The sequence below is a fragment of the Cephus cinctus genome, unplaced genomic scaffold, assembly GCF_000341935.2.
Source record: "Cephus cinctus unplaced genomic scaffold, Ccin1 Ccin1_scaffold0494, whole genome shotgun sequence".
NCBI classification, from domain to species: domain Eukaryota; kingdom Metazoa; phylum Arthropoda; class Insecta; order Hymenoptera; family Cephidae; genus Cephus; species Cephus cinctus.
The window spans coordinates 8,127-30,283 of NW_014333166.1; the positions used below are offsets into that span (position 1 = coordinate 8,127).

The window sequence follows — 22,157 nt, forward strand, 5'->3', positions numbered from 1 at the left end:
GTGCTTCTCGTTGAAGCGATATGAATCAACCCTAAAATATAAACCAGCAGAATTTACCACGAAATCAAGGGGCTATTAAACTACGCTTTTAGATAATCTTTTAAACGTTTTAAATAATTTACTTAATAAGTCTTGGCCATATAACTCTGGCTTACCACATTGTGGATACTGCGGCATTCAAAGTACCGTAGACGCTTTACGTATACATGAGCACGTGATATATAATTATATATATGAAAAATATATATTTTATTTAATAACAGCAAAGGTATATCTATACGGAAAAAGCATATACATGAAAAAAAAAAATTAAATCAGTCGATGATATAACCACTGACGAATAGTTCGTGGAAAATATTAAATCGAGTGTACCCTGCGAGATAGCGAATAATAAAGAGGATTAAATCGATGGGACTTGACCCTTGGGTAAAGAGGGGGGGGGGAGGGTGTAATTTATTTTGAGGTTTGATTTCGCAGAATCGTCAATCCACCCCAATCGTTTATCGCGATTACTCACGATTTTATCATTATTATGAATTATCAGATTGAATTAAGACAGGGTGAGGTGAAAAGAGGGAGAATGTTTTAGCGGGGAGTTTAAATACCGTATATACATATATATTAGAATAAGTACGGTTAACAATCGTAAAGGCATAACCTAAGCTCGTAAGTATAATATGCTCAGGCATGCACGAATCGGGCCACGGGGCCAAGGCTGAACAGCACCCCAAGAACCCCACTTTTTCACCTAGTGTCGACCCCCCTAACAACCCTTACTAACCTAGCAACTGTCGTAGCACCTAGTAGTAGAGAAAGACGCTTTGTATAAACTAGGGCTTTGTGACTTGGATTATAAATAACCGCGCCATAATGCAGCTACCCTATATAGATTTCTGTACGGGATATATATGAATACGATGTCGGGAATATACTACCCTTGTAATATCCAAACCCCCTTGCAGTACACGTCACTGGAGTACTTTGTAACCCACGTATGTACTTTTGTACATATCACATATGGTGTTAATTTTTTCAAACGAATTTAAAAAAAAAACCGTATTAAATTTTCATATTTCTCTTGTAATTTTTTTTTTTTTTTCGTTCATTACTGTACGCTAACTCAATGCTATCTACAAGGGGAAAATAACGTTAAGAAAAGGCATAGCTGTTCTTGTAATCCACGATGCTACGGCAGACTGTCGGTTGTATTAGAAGGTATAGTCTATGGTTTACCAGCTGAACTGACTTTTCTGCTGGAAGAGGAATACATCTGTACCGGATCTGATGTACCTTGACACATGGGTCTTATTGTATTCTTGTGCGTTCTTAAATTCCCTGTTATCCTTACGTTTTACTTTTTTCCAACGGCTACTTCGAATGTCTTTTACTTGTTTTACGGTACGAAATAAAATATCTGCTCGGACGAAAGCGACGAGCTCAGGCTTACTTGGTTATTTCATTTCCGGTTATATTTCTTCCAGACACCGGAGCGGAAGCGTGGGAAAGACAATATGGCGAGCTAAGGGCTCCGGCGATTTTTTCGCAAAGGGAAAGGGGACAGGAGCCGGCGATGCGCGGGGAAAAAAGTTAAAGGAGCCTACACAACGAAAAGCGGCAATCTGCCTCGTCCGTTGCGGCCAGCCACATTTCTATCGCTAAGGTAAAGTATTACGGCATTTTTTTTAAATTTCGAACAACAGTACGTTCTAATCGATTTGAGTTTTTTCGATTTTTTTTTTAATTTTTATGTCTTATATTTGGCACCATTCACAACCCTCAATTCGTCTTACAAGCCAGTAGAATAGGTAACGGATCTATTCAGCCAATTGACCCTGTTTCGGATCATATATTTCCGGTACCCGTTCAGACACTGCCAGAAAAAGTCAAATAAATCAATAGAACACTGATCCAACGGTTTAAAATTCTCCAAGAAAGCCATAAAAATAAAAATAAAATTAAACTTTGCAAGACTGCCAAGCAAAATGAGTGGTACCTTTAATACCCAAGGTACAAACGGTACCAGTCGTTCCTTAAAAACGTGACCTGAATGATTCAACAGAAGCTTCCTGAGTCTTTCTGATTTCCCATGGCTTATGCCATACGATTTGTCTTAGGATAAAAGAAGCAACCCTTAATATCCCGTGAGAATTTTTGACCCTTATTTAAAATTGCAAGAATAAAAAAAATAAGTATTAAAATAAATATTCATAGCAGAAATAAGGACAGTATATTTATTATTGAATTTATGTAATAATCAACCAAAAGCTAATTTCAAAATGATTACATGTTTTCTTATAAATCATACATTTAACAGGTGACCAGGCTGAAGTCAAAAGTCAAAGAGAACACCTACCCAAAGTTATTTGTCCGGTTAACGCAAGGGCGCATTTCCCGTCGTTAATCATTCGACCCTCCCAACGACCTTGGCCTACCGTCCTACCCAATCCCTTCCGCGCCCTCAAAGATCGCCTGAGTCACATCCTATTCATCCACGAGACACCTGACCACGTAGTAGTATCTACCTTACAGCAGGGAGTAAAACTTAAGGGGATGAAGGCAATAGGTTAGCTACGTGAAGACGTCAGGGTTCAAAGTAAAATGAAGTATATGACTAAACCCTTGGGCAGTATCGAAAGAATATTACTATGCTACAGGTATTACTATACTTCCTGAATAATCTTCGTCAGCCAATAACAAGGGTAGTTAATAGCCGTAATGTTGTTCCCAAGAACACGCTTGTAAGATTTTATATGAATTAACGTCATAGAGGGTTGGACGTAAAAATTTCATCATTTTCATTGCCCCCTGATGGTTTAATCAGGATTGCACACTGATCGATACTCTTGGCTCGGACTGTGATAATTGAGTAATATTTTTATCGATATCTTCATCCTCGATAAATACCTATTTTTGGGCTTTCTTAAGGATGGAGAACGTAGACACTCCCCCGGACGTCCTTTGCTCTACTCCTTGAAAATCGTAAATAACAGCGAAGATTACAAAACTTCCCGGAGAATCGGGGCTCGGCTTTTAGCGGTTTTTGTGGAGGGACGCTGTCACGGGTTTTTTTTTGGTTAAGGCGATGAGGGTGGAAAATAAATGAGAGACCATGGAGGAGTTATCTGCATGGGTTATAGCTTCGTCATCCAGCCGTTCTAAGTGGGTCAGGATGTCCAGGTCCCTTTAATAGGTAACCGAGTGAGATAGAGAGATTCAAGAGCTATGAATCTTTAAAGTGAATTTCGAAAAAGATAAGAAAACGAAATATGATAAATTTATATGATATCCTAATAGAAATTGCAAATTACATTTCACATTCAGGTTGATAAGAGGACAATGTTACTATGTCTGATATACTGTAATATCGTGATGCTCGCTACCATTAATTATGAATATTAATGTATGCTCGCGTCACAAGGAAACTACAGCGACTTCTCTACCGGTTGGAATAGCTTTCCGTTTGGCGTGCAGGCACGTAACGACGCCTGGCGTCCGAGCGTCTGGCTCAATGGCGTCCCCAGTCAATCTGATACCATAGGTGACTCCAGAAAGACGGTCACAGCCCTTGGATATATATAATAAAAAAAATAGTACAAGGCTTTTCAAAACGCATGGTAACTTATCCTGAGCCATTATAATTTTTTCCAAAATTTCATCGACAATGAAAACTGTATGTTGTTTGTGAAAAATATTTAGAAGAAGGGGGATACGTCAGACAGCTGTCGATTTAAATGTAAAAAATATTGTCACTCCTAAACTTATTTGCAAAATTCTTTTTCCTCTTCGAATATGCCTTTCGAAACACCCTGTAGCAGTCGCGCAGGGAAGGGACTCAGAATGGGTCGGGCTAAGCCACGTGACGTAGTCCGTAGCGTTTCGTGCCGCAACGCCCCGTATTGATCGGCTGAACATCAGCTGTATGGTTGGTAGCATTGCCAAGCGCTCGGCCGTCTGACAACGAACGGACCTTTTCTACGAGCGCCACTGCTACCCAACATCCTAAAGTTCTTTTACACTAACCACCCGCTGCACAACCCTCGGCACTGTACAACAACAGAAACAAGCGCGAGAGAGCTTCGACTACCATTGTTTTACATATCCATTGAAACCGCAACTTCCGATTAGGCTCTTTTGGATTTTTGCTTCCTGGAAAAGAATACTAGATTTTTTTCAATCTACGAAAATTCGTCAATACCATACAAACAACGTTTATCGATGCTTCAGTCTCGACACACGTGCGTCAATGTAAAAACTGTTGTACGTTATTATTTAAGTATAACAATTTTTGTTACCTTCTCATTTTGTGACTCTAAGAATGAGATACCTTCCGTATTTATTTTAGTAAAATTTTTTAAACTCGATTTTAATTAATACGGTAACCATCCGAGGAACTTGTAAGAAATTGTGTTGTATCACGTAGTACAGGCTGATCTAGAGCACTTTACGAGATAGACTCTAAGAGGTTAATGATCCCTTTGTAAAACGATAAGCCTAAGTCGGTATACACCGGTCAAGCTTAAGTGATAGCCCAGGGCGACAAGTTCAGTTAGCATTTTCCCTGGTGAAGTTACGAGAGTGCAAACACGACCTTCCGTGAAACACCCTGGAGGCCTCCAAGCGTCAAGAGGTTGAACCGTGTTTATGCAATAGCAATGGGATCGTATGACGTCAGATCAATTTTCAGAAAATAAGAGACGTCACCGGTCAATATTAACGATGGTATCAAAAATTGTTATAAATAAATTAAAAAATTGCATCAGCACCTATGTCTTGTACGGTATAGGTTAAATTCGTTTACCTTGATCCTTTTCATATACTAAATCTAATCTATGGACGATACCAGCTAATATCCCAGGTCGACAAGCGTCAAGATTTTCAACGTGATAAATTCAAATCTAGCACGTAGACCCTTAAGTGACTACTTGGCTGTCACCTCTCGCTCCATTACGTGGACGAGAAAGAGAAATGACAGTGGCTCTTGTCTCTTCTTAGACACGAGGTCTCAACCCACTTCAAAAGGGATGAAGATTTTAACGGGTTCGCTTGAGTTTTCAAGTAATTCTGAAAGATCCTGTAAACCCTTGGACTTGGATATTAAGACTATTTAAATTTTCCCGCGCCTCTAAGGGTATTTTATACCAGCACTGTCAAGCCATCCGGTTCAACTGAGCGTATGTAATCGGCTTTCTTGGATATGTACGGCATTAGAAACCCTTCTGATAGAACTTAGTCAAATTGCCCAAGTAATTTCTTCGCACGGCCTTAAACAAACCCCTTGTTGATTTATTTGTCCATCCCTTATTTTTTTACAATTAAATTCACTCCTGCTACGTGTACCGTGGTGGTGTTATTCTTGAAGTAAAACTTTGGAAAATTCTCAGGGGTGTACTTTGCCCTGGGTTGTCAAAGGTCAGGCGAGCGTCTAAGGTATTTATAGCATCGACAACTTCAGCCGGATGTAACTTGAAGAGACGTATTGAGTCAGCCGTGAAACAACGCTGAGGTAACAAGGTGAAACCGGAAGCGACGGACGCGCTGGAGTTTCACGATGGGGGAAAAATCGTCAAGGGGATGATTGAGCTTGGAAAAAGTTTTCCGATCCCCGCAGCCCTGTATATACATAACGTATTTCGCGATTGGGCTGAGAAGTAAAAAAAAAATGGCAAATAAAAAATTAAGGGTAAAAAAGTAAAGGAGGATTAACAGATAAAACAATGCTGGCAGAATCTGTCCCACGTGATCAAATAATAACAATAATGTTGAAACGCCTCTGCGTTAATTATTCGCGAATTCGACGATCACTTTAATTACTGGAAATGTTTGACGAGCGTGACTCTCATCAAAACCACGAGAAACCACCATGATAATTAATTCCATCCTGAATCCAAACTCCTCAGATATCATCAGACTCCATGGCCCCTCCGCAGAGGATTGTCCCACGAGATATTAATTCCACCAGCTCAATTAATATCTAACCAAAAAGAAATACATATAATATATTACACTAGCGTAAAAATAGGGCTCGTAGGGGCTCAGAACATTGCAATCGTGCAGAAGGAATGTTTTAAATTTTAACCTGAAAGTACCAGGCTAAAAATTTGAAAAAACCACGTTGGTCACGACCTATACCTAACGTTCGACCCAATTAAAGTCTGACCTGAAAATTTGATTGTTTGGCTCCCAGAGATCCGCCCGCCATCTTTTTTTCCTATATTTTTTTGCATTTACTCCACATCCCCTATATTCGTTTCTTCGTCTCTTCCTTATCGTATCCATTTGACTCGTCTTCCTTCTAAGCACCATCCACAATCTCACGTCCGACTTCCGCCGGAAGTGACGCTAATTTCACGCTGTTCTTTCTGTTCCAGATGACATAGAATGGGTTGGGTGGCGCTAGGGCGGCGTATGGGTGGTGGCAGCCGCCTATCACCCATCCTCTCGCTGTCTCTCGCCTCCCTCGCAAGTTCCCTCATCCTTACGACCTTCTGTGTCCTCACCCTCGCCCTGACCCTAGCCACCCTCGTGCGTTCAGAGGACATGTACGTATTAAATAAATCCTTAGACTCGGGACACTCGATAGAGAGACACGTCAATACGAAATCCTACAGGATCATTCGGAAGTGACTTTACCGACTGAGCTTAGCGTTAACATTTTATTCCACTAGTGAAACCATCTTCGGACGGTAGGTCAATACCGAATGACCCTGTATACATAGGTACAGGGTGCTTTGTATGTTTAATTAGTGGAACTTGAATAACCCTGTACATACCTGATAATGCTGAACTACATCCTTCGGCAGGTTCCACTGCATATGCATAATAACTATATGCACTATATATAATACCTAACTATGTAATACCTGACTCACTGGACCAGTTCACAAACTGACAGCTGACTCTATTAGCAGTTGCCGAACCCCCTTTGATCAGGTTCAAAGGACGTTAGATTTGCATGATCTCCTATATGGATATTTACACGTGACCTCTCCTACGTTATAATGGTCAGGACCTTGACGGCTTCGATATACCGAAGGTCCTGACTGTCTTCACAACAGGTTATGTTGCAGCTTCGAGGAGGGAAAATCGGACAAGGAGATCCTGGACAACCTGCTGCTGTCGACCCGGTACGACAAGCGGCTTCTACCCCCGGTCCAAGGTACACTGAGGCCCCCGCCCCATACTCGCCAAGATGACTACATCCCTGACCTCGACCCCAATGACCCCGACCACCCCGAGCACCTCAAACATCACCGGCACTACCATCACACAGCACCACACAACCATAGTTCACTGCTCACCCCCCGACAAAAGGGTATACAAATACAAGGCCCTGTCAAGCAGTCCTCAGTGCAGATTATTTAACGTAGGGATGCGCTCGGCCGAACCAGGGCCGTACAGGCCAAACCAAACGCCTCGGCTATGGACGAGGGTGCAACAAGTATCGGTGCGCGATGAGGACCGACCCTTAGTCCATAGAGCGAACGCTTTGCTCCCTGAGGCCAGGTCGTTCCTTAAAAGAAAAATTTTACATTTTCACTAGCATTTCCTGCCTACCACCGTCGTCGCATTGAAACTCCCCTAATTGTGGTTGATGTAAATCTTTTTTTGCTTTTTACAAACATTTTAATTTTATCATTAATTATTCTTTCTATTTTTTTTAATTTAACATACCACGAAACTGTTCTGTATGCGTATTACGTACGGTGGAGGGGGGGGGTCTTATCAATTTATTATTTTTCATCACGGTAATTTCAAACATCGCGTGTCACCTTGTATAAACGTGCTTGCAATAACAATTCCCTGATCGAAATTGCGAATTACAGAAATCACCCAGGATCTTGCGTTGCGGCCTTTTTTACTCAAGGTTTCACATCTATATGCATGTAATATATGCCTTGGAATTCTCAAGCAGGAAATCGATAACAAATCCGCAAAGCTTGTCGCCAATCTTAACCGGATCCAAAGGAAATTCCCCAGGTTCCTCAATTCGTGTAAGCGCGATGGTAATACCCATATATATATATATATATATATATATATATATATATATACTCAACACTCTCCCGGACAGTTTCCACCTATAACCCTGCTCGTAAATCGTTCTAGTTCCGACGTGGATTGGCCGAGAGGCCCTTGGTTCGGTATATAAAGTAACACAGTGTATATTATACATATGTATCCTTGCACTGGCCAGTAACGTAACAAAAAAAAAAGAAAAAAATAAAAGAACGAAGAAAGAAAGAAAGAAAGAGAAAAAAGAAGTACAGCGAGTTCAGCAAATTTGAAGCTTTATCGATCCACGCGTAATTAGCGATTTTACTAATTACACGTGATCTTCAAGCTGAGTCACTGCAGTAAACGCGAGCCTTGCCAAAAATGCTTGCAAAACGCTATCACACTGTAGTATTTATGCCTTTTTATGCGCGAATAATATTTTTTTTTTTCTATATTACATTATTGCGCCGCTATACGAATTTAGCTTTTATATATATTAACGATAATAATAATTTTTTTCTACTTTGTATATAATACACATATATGTATACGTATGTATAGTAAAACTTGATCCTGCAGGAGCACTCCGTGTTTGCCACGACGCATTACTTGTGGGGGAATGAAGAAAAAAAAAAGAGAGAAATTTCTAGCTTTCACGGGGGATGAAAATGCGTAAAATGCTTCTTTTGTATTCTTCTCATTTTATTTGGATTTACCAAAACCACTTTCTTGTTTTTTAAATATTTTATCTGCAGGGCAGGATAATTAACTTTGTAACGGGATGAGGGGGGAGGGCAACAGGGGTGGAATGAACAAATCATCCCTCGAATGCAAAAGACACAGCTACTCTGGAGTGCTCCTTGTGGGGGTTGCGAAAACGCTTGGAGAATTGCGTAAAGTGTGCTACGAATGAGAGGGTTGTTATTTTTCGTATTCTCTACGGATTTTGCCGAGGGACGATGTCCGTCGTGAATGTAAATTTGATTTTCTTTTTTTTCCATTGCGTAACGTTTACATGGTAACTATAAATGACTGTGTAGTTATATGCATACTTCATCGTTCAGAATTGACTCCTTTTGGGGTAAGGGGGAAATGCGAACACAATGGAGAAATATTTCTTTGTTCCGCGCTAGGGGTTTGTAAGTCAGTAGTGACTCTTTGTATTGGCTGTACAAAAGGTTTGCGGCTGTTACAGGGGTTTCCTACGATTGTATCTACGTCAAGGAAGAGTACGTATTTCTGGAGAGACTAAAAATATTTGGTCAAATAACAAGGTTTGCTTGGTCAAATTAAAAAATAGTGAAAAATCAGTAGGGTTGATTTGAAAGAGAAATTTTTTAATTTTTTTTTCAAAATGTATGAAAAAATTTTATTAGACAAAAAACATCCCTCTCGTTGCTGCACAATTGCTTGGGTATGGGTCTGAAATTTTTGGTGGTCACAAAATATAAATTTCGGAAAACTTTTTCTAAAGAAAAACTAACTTTCGTATAATTAATGGGGATGAAAAAAATAAGCCCCAATCGATATAAAAAATATACATGACGAAACTTAACGACGATCCTTCCCAGTGTGTAATTGTACATACAATAAATTAATACGTATATATACGAGAATAGAGAAAAAAAATATTGCTATAATTAGAGAGTTTCCCAATGATACTGGTATGGTTTTTAAAAATAATAATTTGTACACACTATATACCCGTAATAATCGACGTTGACCTTTACCACCAAGCTATAGAGAAAGCCGACCTCCCCCTTACCAGGTAATAAGCAAACACTCCCTTAACCCCGACCTACACAGTAGTACATTCCTCGGAGGGAAAACCATCCCCTTAAGGATAGAACACGTAATAAACACGCACACATACACTAAAATCCTGAATGGGAGATAAGTCCTCGCGACAACCCCTAAATTTACACACACGACATGCGCAGACATACGAGTGAGTGCGAGATTGAGAGAATGCGAGTCGAAAGAGTTGCGAGCCCGATTGAAAGAGAGGTTAAGAAAAAAAAAATAATAATTTTTCAAAATTACCAAAAAAAATTGTCCAAATAAGACAAATTAGAAGAAAAACCTCGTTATGGATAGAATTATTTCAGAAACGTGAAAGTATGACAGAGACAGCACGACAGAGTGTTGTTCCTCCCAGAGTGATTGAAGAAGACAGAGAAAAAATTTTTTTAATCATACATAGACTCCGCAATTGAAATTTGATATCGACCTAAGGGATGAAAAAAAAAGTCATGGCCTTGAAAAAAAAAAAAATCTAGCAGGACATCTAGTAGGCAAGGGTTATTGGGTGTTACAGATGCGGATTTCTGCTGCGGATTGCGATGGCCTGGTGACGCAACCAGCCTGACAAACGAGTCGACGATCTCTAACAACCCCAAGCAGAACAAGAACCAGAACAATAACCACTACACGCCGCACCAACACCTTCGCACTCACCTTCGCGGTCCGTCCCGCTGCTTAATTTCGTAACCAAAACTTTTCCTAATCACGATTGCAATTCGCCCACGTGGTCCATTCAGGAAGTGACGTGCCAGTCTGACTGGAATATAATATTTTCCACAACCAAAAAAAAACCACTCCATTCCTTCGAACCTGTACAACAATCACTCGACAGTCCCTTCCCCTCGGCCCGTGCCAAACTCTTTTGTACAATCTTGGATACCGTGTGTTCCAATTGTGATGGCAACAGTCATTCTTTCTAATTACGTCATTAAAGAAACTGTCTTGTCGGACGACCATTGGTTCCTGAACGGACTGTAAAGGCGAATCCACAACGGTGCGGGGGTTTGCAGGTCGATTGAACTTCACAATAAAAATAAATTATTGACATCGCAAAAAGAATCTACATTGGAGTCTTTGTTATCAATCGTCATTCCTATTTTTTTTCACACTATAACCCCGAATTCCCTCAGAATTATAAAAAATCAGATCTGATCGAAAATCCATTTTTTTTTAAATTATCTCTCGATAACTTTTATTTCTTGATTAAAAATTGACCTGGTCCGACCTCGACCCCGGGCACAATACATTCTCCCCCCCCCCCACACACACATGACACTGTAAGGATCGTGGTATATGTGCGTCTGTGCGTGTGTGTGAAAAAAAAAATAAAGCGTGTGTGTGCGTGTACGTGTTCGCTAATATACATAATTGTTTACCTGTACGTTTTACATAGTCTATAGATATCCATACAATATATATATTGCATGTATATCTATATATACGACTCACACATATCTGTTGTGGGAGTGTCATTTGCGATGTGTATGCTAGTTGTGGCTGTAGCCTTACGTAATTCGTAAACACGTGTGTAAAGACAGTACAAAAAGAATTCTATTTGAAAAACACCCCATTGTCATACAGAGAGAATCATTGATAAGGAATCATTCGCAGAATGAAATCGTACGTTAATTGAATCCATCGTTCTTTCATGTTCATATACGTGTTACGTCATTGGGTGTTCTATATCAGAGGAAAAATGGCTAATTTTCATAATAAATAAAATAACGAGCAATGCACTGGAACGAGTAATGCAAATCGAAGTCTTGTTTATTGTATTCGTACCTATATTATATATATACAGGTTAGGTATATTACGTGTCTGACCGCCGTAACGTTCTTATCGCGAACGTCTCGGGGTTTTGTTGCTTAATGCATCGATCGTTTAATTAATATTTATTAGCTATATACGTCTTACCGACAATGAAAAATTGCGTGAATTTACATTTGATATCGCTTATCGATTCTTATACGGAAAGTTGGTAAGCTCAGGAAGCTTATATACGTATATAGATCCATGACGTGATAGCCGTGACACATATAATTAACGTTTTTAATGAGGTCTTACGTGGACTCTCTGCAACCTCGCTGGTCGCTGCGTTTTAAATTTGAAATATTTTTACAAGACGAGGCACACGTGGCATTTGACTGGACAGGGGTAACATTGACCATGTGAGGGAAGACGACATTTTGTATTATCGTAAAAGACTCATCTTGGAGGGAAAAAGTTTTTCACGATATTTTCTTTTTTTTTCGATGAATTATACGTCATTAATTTGGGTCGTATATTTCAATGGCATTTGGCATAATCGCTCTTTACGCCCATCCGTAACACATGCATTTTACACCGATTCGCGGCCGCTTGGAATTATACAGAAATACGTGAAAAGTATCGGGTTCGCAATTATTGCAATTCTTTTTTTGGTTTTTGTCGAATACAAATTTTCAAAATTCATACGCGACCGCGATGCGGCCGTTTCGTATGGTCATGATAAAAACTTATTATCGTAGTATTATTTTTGTCGACAGATTATTTATAGTTTTGCAATAGAATCAATCGTGAATGAGGATATTGGAAAAATATTCAATAAATATATTTTGGGATTATGGGTAACGAGAACGAGGTCGCTGTTGGGACTCTTTGATTTTCATGAAACTTCAGATCAATTTCAGTCGTCGCTCAAGTCCTAACCGCAACTCCGTGAACGTAACTGTCGGCAAAATCCAAGCTGCTGCATGTGCACAGCATGGCTCGTTAGTATATATACATATATACGTATTTGAAAAAAATACAAAAAACGCTTCAGCCTGTCTAGCATTATTTAACTTAGAAGTTGGTCGTTTATTGTACACGCTCATACCTATGCAGTACAGCCTTAAGGAATTCTCGTTGCGATGCTGTCAAAAATTTTGTATGCTTTCACCGACAGAGAATCCCTATATGTATACACATATATATCTGTATACTATATATATGTTAGATATATTCGACGCCATCGTCGTGAGCGCAATTTAAACACATTTTTTTTTTCGCGCCACTTACTTTTTGATCGTTATCATTAATTTAATTAATCAAAGCTGTCTTACCAGTCAGGCAGAGAAGAAGGGTCTCCCAGGGGAAGCGACACTTCATCTTGGATGTATCTGATTCGTCACGAAATCTTTGTTCTTGGTTTATACTTGAAAGAAAAAAAAGTTTATTAAAAAAATCAACAAACTTTATATGATTTATTTTTCTTTATGTTTTATATAATTAATTTAGTGATTCTCACGTTTTATAATCGTTCCGTTTCTCACGAATGTCCTTTATCAAATGACCGTCTTTGGCGTCACGACGATCGCTCGATGCTTTTGCGTAATGGTTGTGTTGTTAGCTGGAAGAAAAAAAGCGAGAAAAAAGTAAGAAAAAAAGAAAAAATAGGAAAAATGAATAAGTGGACGTGTGTGTATGACGCTGGTTCGTTAGTTTGAACTGTTAAGGAAATGGCAATGATCACGTGCCACGATTTGATGGACAGTGACAAATCGCTCGTATGTACGTAGTGTAGCTTTTCTTTTTTTTTTTATTATTGGGAGGACTGGCGCGGTTGACGCAACAATTTTTCAAAAAAATCGACGTCGCTTGAATTCCGGTATTATTTTATTTCTCTCGTTAAGATACGCGAGAACCGCGAGAGGTCTCCCTGGTTCTCAATGCAACTTTATTCTTTGCTTTATACGAGAGACTTCCGCTTGGCTGTCTCTTGGATTTTAAAAGCAATCATTTTTATTTTAATTATCGGACGATACGGAATAAGCTAAAATATTCTCGTAATATCTGTTTCAGGAACTTTGACCGTCAACGTGAGCGTATTGCTCTTGAGTCTGGCTTCCCCCGACGAATCTAGTTTGGTAATTGACAATTGATCTTTTTTTTTCCAATCACCAAAAACTTGATTCATTTCTCTAAAGCACTGACTCTAATGTTCCGACTTCGCACTGGTACAACTAATACGTAGTCGTGAGAATTTCTAGAGTAAAAAGACAAAAAAAAAAGCGAATAAACTGAATTCCCCTAGAGTAATAATGTAATAAAAAATGTTAAAAAGACAAAAAAAAGTAAAATTACCTTTGCATCTCCAATCTCAGTGGGTTAATAAATCCGTTATACTTTTTCCATCAGGGATAGTCTGCTTTAATTTTGCATATTCCGTGTCCCGACCTAAACATGTATAACGAAAAGTGAACTTTTGGAATATAAAACCGGAAGTTCTACGTTAATGAAATAATTTTCTAAGTAGAATAAAAAGAGAGGAGTCTAGTGATTAATTGAATTAGAACTGCACACACGTTGATATAAAATAAAATTAGTCGTTAGAAGTTACTCGAGATATTTTAAGAGCTTTTTTACGTCAATCATTTTATTTAGTAGTTTTATTCACTAATAATTATCAATACGCATTCAGCTATCTCTATTACAGTCTATATACACCCATTCTAATTCTCTCTGTTTATATTCCTCTTTTTATCATACCCGTTATACAATCTTAATATAATTCTTTGCCTTTCTTTACATTTCACGTACTAGAAATACGAAGTGGAGTTTCTCCTGCAGCAACAATGGTACGATCCTCGTCTGCGATACAGCAACAGATCTCGTTACGAGTTTCTCAATGCGATTCATCATCACAACGACATCTGGCTCCCGGACACGTATTTCATAATGCACGGAGACTTCAAGGATCCTCTTATCCCGGTCCATTTCGCTTTGCGAATATATCGAAATGGAACCGTCAATTACCTTATGCGGTATTATCAAAATTAACTATTACAGACGCACCACCCGAACTTAGCCTATTTACTTTTACACAAACAGTATTTGATCTTTATAAAAACAATCCTTTTCATTCATAAACTATTTTCTATACGATATCCTAGAAACTGTCATTAAACTAAAAATTAATTTCAGACGTCATCTCATATTATCCTGTCAGGGAAGACTCAATATATTCCCATTCGATGACCCACTGTGTTCATTCGCTATCGAGAGCAGTAAGTATAATGAGATTTTATTGATAAATCTATAAATCAAAGATGCTGTCTACGATCACGAAGCAGTTTGATGATTCCTTGTAATTACTTTATCTTTCAGTATCCTACGAGCAAACAGCCATTACGTACGTGTGGAAGAACGATGAGGACACTTTGAGAAAAAGTCCAAGTCTAACGACCCTGAATGCCTATCTCATCCAGAATCAGACAATCACCTGTCCGATAAAGGCTAGCTGGAGGGGTAAGAGTTTGCCTAAAAAGAAATTGAAAGTATTTATCTTTTTACTGATATATTTATATATACATATACCTCACAATAGAAAATCCTTCCAGATTATCCTTCGCATCCTTACGTGTCTGATCCTTTGTTTACTGGATGCCTGTAAGAAATTCTTCGATTATCAATCCCTCACGAGAAGAATATATCACTGATACAGATATATTATTAGTTATCTAACCTTGAGAAAATATATTTCTTCCATAGAGTCTTGTTGCACCAGCATCCCACCGCTGTATCACGATTACCCTACGTCACTTGTATAACTCCACGAGTCTACTTGGATCGATAAAGCTGGTTAGCCTCTTCTGAAAAAAAAAAACAGAAAAAAAATATTAAAGTAATTGAAATTCTCCATGGCGCCCCAGGCGAGTGTATACATTAGTTTACCTGAAAACGATAACTACGTGCACTCTCGCGCTTCCAGTATTGCAAATATAAATTCCACTGCTTTAAAAAAAAAAAAAATTGTCCCACCTAGTAAATATTTCATTTTTCACAAGACCCATAATGCATTACGCTATTCAATAACGAAGCAGTGACAGCTCCCTGTCTATCTTAGGAATGAACATCGAATATGTCCTATCGGTAATTCTCCTATCAGTTCCCAGAAAAAAGTAGACAGAAACAAAGATGCTAAAAAATCCTACTTAATGATCCAATAGCAATCAGGTAAGTCAGCATCCCGTATGACAAAGTAGAAGAGTGTTATTTATTTAGACTTTCACATTCCCTAGTTGTGTACTGTGATCGACGAATGTCTGTAAAAATGCAAAAGCCATGCCTAATCAAAATAAACAACAATAACCAACCAGCTGCAATGCACTCTTATCAATGCAAACAATTGTCGAATCGTAGTGCAACGATTAGAATCCAATAACGAGCATATACTTTCCAAACACTAAATCTCCTAATCAGTGGTATCTTTGCCTAGCGCAATCCCATTAATCCCAGCACAATGCGTTAATTATTCCCATAAATAGCACCGATTAGTAACACGTCTATCTATATACACGTATCAGTACCCACCTACGTATTAGCATACCACTTCGCACTTCATTAGTAGTCACAGCAAAAAAGAAGATCTTGAGCACGTTACACGTCTTTTCAAAATAAAAAGATCCTAAAAGACAAATAGAATAAAAAATTCTACTAGTAAAGTAATAAAAAATTAATTTCTTTAAATTATCCAAATACATTGATAACGAATATACATACCGATCTGAAAGGTATACCATATTTTCGCTACTCTCCATTACAATTTCTCTGCACGTGGTGTGAACCATGCGTGTGATAGACAAGGAACTTGGTAGAGGTACGTGAGGAGCACATGAAAGAGAAATGATACACCCCGCATATGTGATAACCAATTGCATGAGATAGCGTGTGAAAGTCATTTTGAAATATATTAGATATGTTACTGCATATATATATATGTATTTATATATATATATATATATATATATATGTATATATATGTATGTATAGTAGGTACTATTAGTATTTGCATTGGCAATCTTGGTTCCTGTCTCGCTTAACGTCGATTCGCCGTGGTTCACTTTGGGATCCTATGGAAATTGCCACAGCTCATTATTCCATGGGATAATATATGTTATACGTATAAAACATACTTGTTAAGGGTTATCAAAGAATTAGTAAAAAATAATTGTATAACACTGAACAGCGGATCCCAACCACGGTGATGAGCTATGCTTGGTCTATATACTATATAGATAGTGTGGCGAGTGTAATGTTATCCGATAGAATTGGATGAGATACCGAAAGTGAACACTGTGATGAGAAGAAAAGGGATTATATTCTTTTTTCTAATTTAATTACTAGAATATATATATTTTTCTGTGCTATCGAGTGAACGCACCAGTATGTGATCCATGAGTGCGTGACTTAGGTGATATCATAGTCGGTGAAGGATTGTCTTACCAGGAGAGAGAGGGGGAGAGAGAGAGAAAGAGAGAAATAAATAAAAAGGAAGATAAGGGGAATCGATAGGACCCGGGCAAGATAGTGGCTGTTCTGTTCCAGCTGACGGACAGCTGATCGTTGACTGCGAGGACGAGTTCGATGATTTCGGGGACTCTAAGTGCTCGCTGTGCCAGCGCAGGTTTGAGGAGCAAGGTAAAGGTCACATACCTCTCTTAAGAATGACCCTTGACAGAGAGAAAGAGAGAGAGATATAATAAAAAAAAAAAAGAAAAGAAAGGAACTTACGACATTGAGAAAATGAAGAAATCAGCTTTTGAATACGTGTGAAAGTGTGAGAGAATCAAAGAGAGACAGGACCAAGCTTACCAACGCGTCAGACCTGCCAACCTCATCCTGATTAATATCATCGGCGTACGCTTGTCAGAAGAAATTGTTTTACGTCATGCAAATCATTCATTAAGAATTAGGAGCGTCATATCAAGCTGTCGTTATTGGCTGATGATTCTCAATGCGGTCCAGTTTGGCTGTGCTTGTGCTTGATATTCGACTGCAAAGGGAAAAGCGAATCTTAGCAGGTGTGAAAGTTGTGGATGAAAGTTATTTTTTTTTTTTTTTCATCGAACGTTTGAAACGAATGTCTGAGTACACACGTTTTTACCCGATACAAGAATTTTTTAAGAATTCTCTCTTTGCTCCAGTATTCCTCTGACCGATGACTTACTCTCTTCTTTTTTCCATTGTCAAAAGTTGCTTCATTGAATCGTTCCTGCACTCAAGTCTCGATCGATTCATCCATCCCAACCTGACAGTATCCATCTCCCCCACTGCAATGCGACCGCTAGGAGTACGTGAACTATGTCACCGAGTATGCCAGTCATGCCTGATAACTCGAAGGTGGAACGTGCTGTAGGAGACTAGGTGGAATTTGCATTTTGGTCAAATACAGCCGCACTCTGGCACTGACGCTATTTCTGTGCTCTTATGTTTGTCTATCCTTAATGTATATATATGTCTATATACAGGGATATACATGTGTATATACAGGGATATATATGTACATCTTGTTTCTCCATTTACTTCGTACAATATCTCTGTTACCACTATCGCTATTTTATTATACATTGTGTTAGCATTACGTTAGGCTTCTGCGAGATAAAAATTTTAGAACGCCATTCATGGATGTGCTTGTCCAACAGTATGGGCTTTCACGAATGAAACGTACTGTATATTATATATGCTAGTTGTATAAATACGAGGAAACATGTTCAACGTTCCTTTCAAGTTCATGAATATAGTCTTATGCATGAAGAGATTTCATTCTTAGAAACCAAAAAACCGTGGTAATCTTCATGACGATTATTTCACGGGTCATCGTATAACTCCTGGTATGGACTTGGGAGTGTTTCAGCTTCTCGTGATGGCATTACAAAACGAAACAAATACATAAAGCTTCTATGTCCAGAGTTCCTTCAGCATCCAAAAAGACGCCTTTTTATCCCCTGCCTGTTTCCATCTGTAGCGGCTGAAAGTGACAGTAGCGGCTAAAAAAAAAGTGAAATATACAGTGTGTAAGATTCAGCTGGATATAAAGAACGAAAGAAATACGAAGAACGATTGAGAATACTTTTGAAACACCGTGTATAGGTACATACACAGAAAATAAATCTAAAAGATCTAAACCACGTGCCGTTAACCCAAGCTATAATCATTATCCTTGAAGTAATGACGAACCGAGTATAGTTGGACCAACCGTGTCTGACCATACAGGATGTTTCCCCTTAGCAAATAAAGAAGTCTACACTCCCTGGTAAAACCTGGTAGTCAGAAACCTTGATCTTAACAGCAATAGTAATAGCAGTACGACAGTAGTAGTACCCAGCATCCTTATTATCCATTTGACACATAGAACCACAATATGTATAAATAGTTCTAAACATTGTCAAAGCCTCCGATATCTATACACGGTGTCCAAAAAATATCCCATGATAAACCACCATGATATCTCTATATAAAAACAACATAAGGTATCCTTTCTCAAACAGGTAACTACAGCTGTCTGAAGGTGGATCTGATCTTCACCAGAGATCGAGCATTCTACTTCACAACGGTATTCATACCCGGTATAATTCTAGTAACTAGCTCCTTCATAACTTTCTGGCTCGAGTGGAACGCCGTACCAGCACGCGTTATGATCGGTGAGTCCATAAAAAGATAATCTGAAATATATAAAATAATTGACTGTTAACAGAGAAGAAAGAAAGATCTCTCGTTAATCGTAAAATTAATTATTAACGTAATTAGACTCTGGTTAAGTCACACTAACAGCAGTTTGTATCCTCGCAGGCGTCACGACGATGCTCAATTTCTTCACGACCTCGAACGGCTTTAGATCGACGTTACCGGTCGTCTCAAATCTCACGGCCATGAACGTATGGGACGGAGTCTGCATGTGCTTCATATACGCCAGTCTCCTCGAGTTCGTCGCTGTTAATTACGTCGGACGTAAGAGACCTTTGCACAACGTTGTCTACCGTCCTGGAGAAAATCCCGTCACCCAGGTACTTTTGCTGATCGGCCATAGATCTAGATAAGAGATATGACAGTTAAACAGAAATTATATAATTCTTTATAATAATATACACGCGTTTAATATATATAAACAGCACTATCAGTGCTGCTATCAATTTTTATAAATACAGTACACATATGATTTCGTACTCGTATGTCGACTATACCTTAGCAGTACACGATACAGAGCATATAGATAGGTCGAGTATATAAATACGAAAGATCAAAGTCGAGAGGTTGGCTCAGAGCAATTAATATCGAAAAAACTTCGGATAATTGATTGACGAAGCTCCATTGTATCGCATCACGTTTCATTTGTGACCCGTTATACATATATTGAACGTACGTAAGGAGCGAGTGCGATGGAAATTTAAAATTATTATTAAGACTTCAAGATGCTATAACTTTTATTTAATTAGAGTGAGAAGGGAGGCAAAGGGATAATACATATGTGATATTCTAATTGGACCATCGCCCTCGGGCCCTGCGATACATTGTGAACTCGTTGGCGTGACGCACAACACGTGACTTTGTTATTTACCTACGATCGTTGCATCGTGAATCTTCGGCATCCTTCGGAATCCTTCGTTTTTACCCCTTGGGATGATTCGTAGTGCAGTTTTTCTTATGTTCTCTATCCAGAGATTGAACTTTATCAAAATGGGTCTTTTGAATTTCTGTCAAATTTTTTTTTAACAAAATCTTTAAAAAACAAGACTTTTCATTACTTGGCGATTGAATGCAAAAAAAAATCGAAAAAGAGATAACAAAGAGGGGGTGCCAATTTTTGCATGGCTCTGTAATACTTTCATTTCTATTTTGCCTCTTTGTCATCCTTTCATAGGTAAAGATACTTCTTACGGTACTCTTATTTATCATTGTTCATCCAGAATCTCTTTTTTATCTCTCTCTCCTTTCTAACGAAGACTATAGTTATTTCTCTGGTATACTTTTTCTGCTTATTTTCTTTACACCTATCTTTATTTCCTTTGCATTCCGAGGTCGTCCTGTTCTTACTCAATATTTCATAACACTCTCCCATGTCTCTCGTCTCTCTTATCGGTATTGTATCTTTTTTAATTACGTTTAAATACACTCTGTCGTTGTTATGTCTATCAGTTATTATAATCGTTACTGCTAATCACAGCTCGACTTATTATCTATATATTATATTATGTCGGATCACTGCTACGTGCAACGCATTTGCCTCAGGCGGAAGTTACGTGTATATGTTGCATGAGCGATCAGCCTATCAGAACATCTCTCTGTATTATTATTATATTTATTTTTTCTAAAATTAACCACGAACGAACCAAGATAAGGTCTCTTGTAAAGAAGCTGGGTACAGTCAGTATTAAGAATTAATCAGTATTATATGTTAATTATTCTGATTCTAAATACGAGCCACCATTTTCTTTTGATTCTTCATCAATCTCACACACTTCATTATATATTCTCAATCTTATTTAATATCCAATCTGTATCTGTTCATCGTTTATTATTTTATTCGTATTAACAATATCACTTTTTAGCCACCAGTCTGACTAATACTATTCTTCTACTACTTATTATCTGTTATGTACTGTATCTCGACGTAGTAGTAACACCCTAGCATAGTCAGCCGCCAATCAGTACCACGGTGCTAACACATTTAACCTAGAGTTAGTCGCTGCTAATTACTGCCATCTACTGGAATCTATTGCTAGTCATCGAGGCGCCTAAGGATCGACCGCCATTTTGGTACCGCACTTTGTACAGTTGGTATACAATTTCCGTATAATAATTGAAAGAAGAACGAAAATTAAGTATCGAGATGCACGTTTTGTTGGTCCCTTCAAAAATATATATAATTTACCCCTAAAATTCTATAGTCTGTAAAACACGAGATCAAACGTTTTTTTGATAATGATATATGTCACTTATTTGGTATATTGAAGGAATGCGACCCTTCTGACATTATTATTCATCCCCTTTAGTCCGAGTATCATGCGTGAAACAGGGGGCTTTAGATCGAGTTAATGACACAAGGTAATTTGCGTCTGGTGCGTGCTTAATTACATGCGTGACCTTATGCATACGAGTGCAAAGTCTCGAGTGGCCGCCATTTTGAAAGTGCCATCCAATTTAGAGAGTAACTAACCCTGCCGTGTACTCTTGAGGGATGAAACTTTTTGGTTCTGTAGGTCTGTTACGAATATTTTAATTCGAGCCTTGTTATTATTTTTAATTAAAAATGAGGATTCACGTGGAACGATTTTCAATCCTAAGTTCATCCCTTGCATTTGTATGGAATTCTGCACAGTTCATTTTTTTATTATTGTCTATCCCAACCCCCTTACACATTTTTCATTGCTTTCTCACGCGAATTAAAACGTACGCGCACGCACGCAATTACGCGTATTGCGTAATTTCACAGTGACGCTTGAAAAATCCACGCGGCTGCGTGACGATTGGAATCGGACAGACGATATATTCGTGTATAATGGATTCTTTGTGGTCTAAGGGAATTCTTATGATATCGCGTTAATATATTATAATAACG

General features: G+C 38.5%; 1 protein-coding gene and 1 long non-coding RNA gene across 23 annotated transcripts in view; one reads left to right on the top strand and one right to left on the bottom strand.

The window, feature by feature from the left end:
- The first annotated feature begins 1,476 nt into the window (after nt 1-1,476).
- LOC107268172 (glutamate-gated chloride channel) overlaps nt 1,477-22,157 on the top strand; it is a 30,225-nt gene continuing 9,544 nt past the window's right edge. For 5 of the 22 annotated variants that reach the window (XM_015740661.2, XM_025085517.1, XM_025085518.1 and 2 more), the window contains exons 1-11: nt 1,477-1,660; nt 6,369-6,539; nt 7,056-7,156; nt 10,313-10,459; nt 13,622-13,686; nt 14,363-14,583; nt 14,744-14,826; nt 14,927-15,067; nt 17,147-17,239; nt 19,090-19,242; nt 19,391-19,605. In XM_015740661.2, coding sequence (XP_015596147.1) covers nt 6,379-6,539; nt 7,056-7,156; nt 10,313-10,459; nt 13,622-13,686; nt 14,363-14,583; nt 14,744-14,826; nt 14,927-15,067; nt 17,147-17,239; nt 19,090-19,242; nt 19,391-19,605 — 1,380 coding nt within the window. In that variant the 5' untranslated portion in view covers nt 1,477-1,660; nt 6,369-6,378. Of the gene's footprint in view, nt 1,661-6,368; nt 6,540-7,055; nt 7,313-10,312; nt 10,460-13,621; nt 13,687-14,362; nt 14,584-14,743; nt 14,827-14,926; nt 15,068-17,146; nt 17,240-19,089; nt 19,243-19,390; nt 19,606-22,157 lie in introns of all 22 variants that reach the window. The other 17 variants (XM_015740675.2, XM_015740679.2, XM_015740680.2 and 14 more) reach the window with 9 other exon arrangements.
- LOC107268178 lies at nt 12,824-14,291 on the bottom strand. Its single transcript, XR_001537763.2, has 3 exons — nt 13,904-14,291; nt 13,068-13,169; nt 12,824-12,974 (listed from the first exon to the last, which is right to left on the bottom strand). It is a non-coding gene; the product is annotated as an uncharacterized LOC107268178 (long non-coding RNA).